General features: G+C 39.1%; 1 protein-coding gene across 14 annotated transcripts; it reads left to right on the forward strand.

Moving 5' to 3' along the window:
- On the forward strand, positions 1 to 6,808 carry LOC137836909 (putative B3 domain-containing protein At4g03170). Of its 14 annotated transcripts, none has more exons than XM_068645693.1 (6): positions 1 to 481; positions 2,511 to 2,741; positions 2,832 to 3,040; positions 3,151 to 3,332; positions 3,451 to 3,603; positions 3,741 to 6,808. In XM_068645693.1, exons 1-2 carry the CDS (start codon positions 66 to 68, stop codon positions 2,593 to 2,595), a joined length of 501 nt encoding a protein of 166 aa, XP_068501794.1. In that variant the 5' UTR covers positions 1 to 65; the 3' UTR covers positions 2,596 to 2,741; positions 2,832 to 3,040; positions 3,151 to 3,332; positions 3,451 to 3,603; positions 3,741 to 6,808. The 14 variants fall into 14 exon arrangements, 13 of the variants coding, with proteins under 13 accessions (XP_068501794.1, XP_068501800.1, XP_068501802.1 ...); XM_068645699.1 differs by having other exon boundaries at positions 3,451 to 3,548; positions 3,725 to 6,808; XM_068645701.1 differs by having other exon boundaries at positions 3,451 to 3,548; positions 3,729 to 6,808.

Below are 6,808 nucleotides of genomic sequence, written 5' to 3' on the forward strand. Positions count from 1 at the left end.
AACCCTGGAAGAAAGAAAACCCTAAAAAGCTCCACCAAGAATCGTGTTCCTATGTGGAAAAATCGATGGGTGGAAAGGACTTGGAATTGAACGACGAGTTGCAGGTGGAGTTCATAGTTGACGCAGGAATTGTGAAGGATTGTGAGTTGAGTTTGCCCTATGGGGTGCAATTGAGCAATGACAAGTGGAACCTGTTCTTGCCATGGCTAGGGTTTGAAGAAACCCTAATAGGGTTCTTGAAGGAGGGAGAAGATGTGAGTGAGGGGATTGAAGTGAAGGTGTACGACAAAGGTGGGCATGAATTTCAAATGATGCTGAAGAAATGGGTGAAAGACTCAAACCAGTTCTATGTGTTAAACAGAGGATGGTTCAGTTTTTGTAACCAACACTGTTTGGAACAAGACGATCTCATAGCTCTGCGTGTGTTTCGCCATGCCATAACAGACATCTTATCTTTCGTTGTTACTTTCAGAAGAATGAGGTAACAAAACATGTTATCTTTCTTCCTTTTTCAGATTTCACATCTTCTACTTTATTCTATTCGTTTCCTTCTTCATCATAACATGCCAAACATTCTTGCAAATGGATTCAGTCAAATCACTATAGCTTTTCTTGTTGATTTTTTTTTTCTTATGATAATAGTAATAATATAACTGTTATTATATTATGTTACTGAGTTTCTTTTAGTCAGATCATACAATATTGGTTATATTTAAATGAGAGTTAAAGGAAAAGATAGTGAGTAATTTTATTGGGCATTAGAAATTTTATTGGTAAATCAAATTATGGGGAGATTTTATTTTATAGAAAATTATTAAATAAAAATCAATTTTAAAAAAATATTATATTAATTAGATTAGATATTATTTTAGTATTTAAAATAATTTTTATTATTGATAAATTATTTTTAAATTAATATCTTAGAATCTAAATAACTTTTTAAGTCTCTAAACTATAATTTAGTAAATATAACAATTTTTTAATAGCAAACCGTGTATCATAAATAATATATATGACTTATTGGTCAAAATTTAATATTTTTTAATTTCTACATTATTTTTTGTAAAAATTATTTTTGCACTCCATTTTTATTTAAACTTTATATGTTACGTTGTGAGTATAGGGAAGTAGAACACAAGGGGAAAAAAGGTTAAAGGAAGAACTAACTAAGATAAGAAAAAACTATAATATCATTCTTTTCTCTTGACTACCATTAAGGCCATTATATTGTTTTTGCTAGTTGGTCTATAAGAGACAGATGTACCCTTGTAACAGAAAGCATAATAGAAATATATTCTTCCTACTCTAAAGTGACAACTCATTGCTTTCAGATGTAATATCTAAATCTGATGGGTTTTATTTTATTTCTAATGGGCCTTGCTTTCTTGGGTTGTCTATCAACTGTCTCTTCCTCTAATAAAACCTTGTCCTCAAAGTTGAGACATGGAATTACGGAAGTGGATGGGATCTCTTGGGTCGTGAGAGGGAGTGGGGATTGTGTGGCATAATGGGCTGGATGGGTTACGAATTGTTGATTTGGACTAGGGTCTGTGGTGTGAGATGGAGCCACTCTTTTGGGTTGGAATGAAATGGAAATGTTGGACTTTAGTGTAGTGGGCTTGGTACCGTGTGAGTCTAGAACCTTTTGGCTAGTGGGAGAGTTATTTGACTGGCTTACAGTTGGCTGTGAATTTGAAAAAGCATGGTGCGGTGAGCGATTTACAGCTGGAGTGACATTGGAAAATGGAGTGTCACGTGTTGGTTGGGAATGTGAAAAGGCATGGTTAGGTGAATGCATGCTTTGCTGCTAGATGGCAATTTGAAAGGGGTAGTTTTGGTGAGTGGATTCCAATTGGATGAGTATTGGAAAATGGAGTGTCACGTGCTAGTTCGAAATGTGAAAAGGCATGGTTAGGTGAATGTTTTGCTGCTGGATGGGAATTTGAAAGGGGTAGTTTTGGTGAGTGGGTTACAATTGGATGGGCTTGGGGAAGTGCAAGGTCACGTGCAGATGACGATGGTGACAGTTTAAGTGGAGCGTGAACTGTTGATGGGTGCCACGTGTCTGCAGATGCGGATTTCGTGAGAGTGTTAGGTGGGTTTGTGTTTAATGAGTTAAAAGGGATATTGGAAGTCTCAGAATGTAAAGTAAGGTTTGGGAAGAGAGTTAGGAGGTCGTGGGTTGGTACGGGTGGGTACTTTGGTTCGAGAGGGAAATGGAAATCCGAAGGAGGAGTTGAATCATGATACAGTTTTAATAGAAAAATGTGGAAGACTGGATGAATACGTGATGACGGAGGGAGGAAAAGTTCATATACCACTTCACCGATGCGGCGTTTAATGCGATAGGGACCAAAGAATCTTTGTCCAAGCTTATTGTGAGCTTTGGAAGAGAGTGATGTTTGACGATAAGTTTGGCATTGGAGAAGTACCCAGTCATTTTCCTTGAAATTGTAGTTGAGTCTTGATTTGTTTTCTGATTCGGTCATTTGTTGTTGTGTTGTTTTTAGCGTGGCTTTTAACTGGTGGAGCATTCGTGTGCGATCATGTGGTGTGATATCCAAAGTGGGTTTTTGGGTTATTCCTGGGACATAATCTGGAATGGAGGGAGGCGATCGTCCATACAGGGCCTGGAAGGGTGTAGTTTTGATGGCTGAGTGGTATGAGGAGTTGTACCAAAACTTTGCAAGGTGGAGATAACGATACCATGTTCGGGGATTTCCGTTGGTAAAGCACCTGAGGTAAGCTTCTAAACAACAATTTATAACTTCGATTTGACCATCAGTTTGTGGGTGATAAACCATACTGAACTTTAATTTCGTGTCTTGCAGATGGAACAACTCCTTCCAAAAATGGCTTTGGAACACTGGATCACAGTCTGAAATGATGGATTTAGGGACTCCATGTAATCTGCAAATTTCAACAGAAAAGAGGTTAGCTAAATGGGTGGTCGCGAAGGACATGGGTAGGGCAATGAAGTGGGCTGATTTGGAAAGCCTGTCAAAGACAACCCATATGACCATGTGCCCAAAAGATGAAGGTAGGTGCGTGATGAAATTTGTAATTAGTTCTTCCCACAGTTAGGTTGGTATGGGTATGGGTTGGAGTAGGCCAAAAGGTTTTTGATGTAAGGATTTGTTTTATTGGCAGGGAAGGCATTTATTGATATACTTTTTGGTGCCACGGTACATACCGGGCCAAAAAAAGGAGGTTGCGAGCCTGGCCTTGGTGGCCTTGATGCCTGAGTGGCCAGCGGTGGGAGAGGCATGAAATTCATGGAGTATGACAGACCAAATTTGTTTAATGGAAGGAACGTACAATCGTTGACCATGGTATAAAAGGTCATGTTAAAAACTATAATTGGTGTTAAGTAATGAAGTTAATCTGTGAACCTCTTCTTCTCCCCTTTTCGTCATGTAATAATCTTGTAATTCCTTGAACATGTTCGAGACTGATGAAGATATGGAAAAAATGAGAGATTGGGGTGGCCGGGACAAGAAATCTGCAGCTTGATTTTGGCAATCTGGGTGGTATCGGATGTCAAAACTGTATCCTAGCAACTTGGTAGTCCACTTTTGTTGTTTCGATGTGTGTTATGCATTGGTGAGTAACCCCTTTAAACTTTGTTGGTCTGTTATTACTGTGAAATGCGTACCTATGAGATAATGACGTTGCTTTTTGACTGCTTTTTGTTATAGCTAGCATTTCCTTAACATATACTGAGCTAGCTTGCATTTTAGGACAAAGTTTCTTGCTGAAGAAAGGAATGGGGTGACCTTCTTGGGAAAGCACAACGCCAATTGCTATGTTGGAAACGTCAGTCTTAATCATGAATGGTATGAAAAAAATTTGGAAGACTCAACACCGGAGCTATAGTTAGAATTTTTTTTCAATTTTGTAAAGGCCTCCTCTGCATTTGTATTCCATGTAAATATTGATGATTTGAGTAAATTCGTGAGTGGCGAGGCAAGAGTGACATAACTGCAGATGAACTTCCAATAAAATCCTGTAATACCCAGAAACGCACGTAGGGTAGTAAGGGATGTAGGTTTAGGCTAAAGTATGATAACTTGGATTTTATCTGGATCTGGAGCCACTGTGCCATCTTCCAATAGATGGCCTAGATATGAGACTGGTGGTGGCAAACACACATTTTGATTCCTTAACAAAAAAATTACGAGTGTCTAATAATCGAAGGATCAATGTGAGGTGGCGAATATGTTCTTGCATGGAGTTGTTGTAAATGAGAATGTAATAAAAAAAGTAGGACAAAGTGTCGTAGGTGGGGCCTGAGTAAATCATTCATGTTTGCCTGGAAGGTAGATGGGGCATTACCAAGGTCAAAAGGCATCATTAGGAACTTGTAGTGGCCATCAAAAGTTCTAAAAGCGGTATTGTGGCAATCTGTAGGACTAATTCGAATCTAATGGTAACTTGAACGTAGGTCAATTTTGGTGAAAACCTTGGCAGTGGTTAATTCGTCTAACAATTCATCAATAGTTGGGATAGGAAAAAAATCTTTAACAATAATGGCGTTTAGACCTCTATAATCCACACAAAAATGTCAGGTTCCATCTTTCTTTTTTATGAGGATAACTGGGGATGTAAAAGGGCTTGTGTTGGGGCAGATAATGCCTTCTTTTAGCATTTCGTGAATGAGGGAAGTCATAATGTGCTTGTGAGCGTGTGGGTAGTGGTAGGGTTTAATGTTAACTGGGATAGATTGGGGAAGAAGGGAAATATGATGGTTGTGGGGTCTGGGGGGGTGGTAGTCCATGGGGAGAAGAGAAAATTGAACTATATATTTTCAAAAGAGTGGATATAACTGGAGGGTTAGATAATTTGGCTGGGGTGGATGGTGATGGCAGAGGGAAAATAATGAGGAGGTGTAGAGAATAAATGGCATCTATGTGTAACAGGTGGCAAAGATGAGTGAAAGAAGCTTGACGGCATAGAAGATTTGTGGTGCCGTGTAGGGTAATGGGTAACCCATTGTGGGTAAACGATAGTTGCGGCTTAGAAAAATCAGCCATTAAGGGGCCAATGAGTGCAACCAGTCCATATCCAGGACAACATCAACACCTTCAATGGGTAAGAGGTAAAAGGAAATGGGAAAAGTGTAGGTATGTATAGAAACTAGGACATCTAGGCAAAAAGAGAAACACTAAATTTTGTTGCCATTGCCAATCATAACTGAGAAACGGGTGATAGGAATGGTGCAAAGTTGGAGGTGAGGGGCCAAAAGGGGTTGAACAATGTTATGGGAACTGCCTGTATCTATGAGAATGGTAATAGGAAGATGACCAATGTAGCCATCAAAGGTAAAAGTGTGGGTTGAGGGAGTTCCGCACAAGGCTTGGAAGGAGAGGTGAATGTGTGTAGGTGTACCTATGGGCGGGTCATTGAAAGTGTAGGATAGTCTTCTATAGTGTTTTCTACCGAGGAATCGTCACTTAGTAAGAGAAGAAAACAATAGGTGGTGCATTTATGCCCTGGAAAAAATATTTCATCATAGTTATAACACAAACCAACGACTCTACTCTCTTGAAGTTGGGCTGATGTGAGTTTTTTTATACGGATGGAATGGGTTGCATGTGGAGGTATAGTGGGGGACAAAGAGGAACGTGGTGGTGGTAATAAATGGTTGAATGGTTGGGGTAAAGTATGGGAAAAACGAAAAGACCGTTTGGAATCCTAGATTTTAGATTCTAAAAGCTTGGCTAGGCCCATGGCTTGGGTGATGGAAATGGGTTGCAAAACTACAATTTCTCTTTGAATTTTCGGAAGTAGGCCAAATATAAAACAATTAAGTATCATCTCCGGATTTAAGCCAATCACCCGGTTGCAAAGTTTCTCAAAAGTTTTTTGATATTCCACAATTGTGGTGTTTTTACGTAGCTTAAACAACTCGGCCTGATGATTAGCATATGTTAAAGGCCAAAAGTGAAGTTCCAGGGCACAACTAAAAGAAATCCAATCAGTAAGTTGATGATTTTGGTACATGCACTTAAACCAACTGAGTGCATCACCTCTCATGTAAAAGGCAACCATATTCAATCGAGCATCCCAAGGAATATTGTAAAATTGAAAAAATTGGTCAGCTTGGAATAACCAGTCCAAAGGGTCAATGCCATCAAAGAAAGATAGTTGTATTTTTGGTGGGCGTATAGGAGAAAAAGAAGTGGGGGGAATGGTTGTAGTTGTTGTAGTAGTGTAGGCTGTGTGGTTGTTGTTCCCAACCGGGAGTGAAATAAAGGAAGTGACATCCATGGAAAATTGGTTAAAATGAGAAGTAGGGTTCATATAGGATGGATGTGTGGTGGTCTGTGAGTACAAGGTGGGAAAAAGGCTAGTGAGGGTGAGTATATCATGTTTGGATTCCCAGACAGATTGTCGGGACTCCAGATCTCTTTGGAGAGCCAAGTGGTTTTCTTGTGTGGTGTGTAGTTCATGTTGAAGGTTGACTAGTTTGTCAAGGATGGCTTGGAGGGTATCCTCCATATCTTTGGTTGGTTTGGGAGACATGTAGGGAGCTCAATAAAAGCACCAAAATGTTACGTTGTGAGTATAGGAAAGCAGAACACATGGGGAAAAAGAACTAACCAAGATAAGAAAAAGCTATAATATCATTCTCCCCTCTTGACAAACCATCAAGGTCATTATATTGTTTTTGCTAGTTGGTCTATAAGAAACAATTGTACCCTTATAACAAAAAGAATAACAAAAATATATTCTTCCTACTCTAAAGTGATAGCTCAATACTTCTAGATGTAATCTCTATATCTGATGGGTTTTATTTTGTTTCTAA

Source organism: Phaseolus vulgaris, chromosome 4 (assembly GCF_000499845.2).
Source record: "Phaseolus vulgaris cultivar G19833 chromosome 4, P. vulgaris v2.0, whole genome shotgun sequence".
Taxonomy (NCBI): domain Eukaryota; kingdom Viridiplantae; phylum Streptophyta; class Magnoliopsida; order Fabales; family Fabaceae; genus Phaseolus; species Phaseolus vulgaris.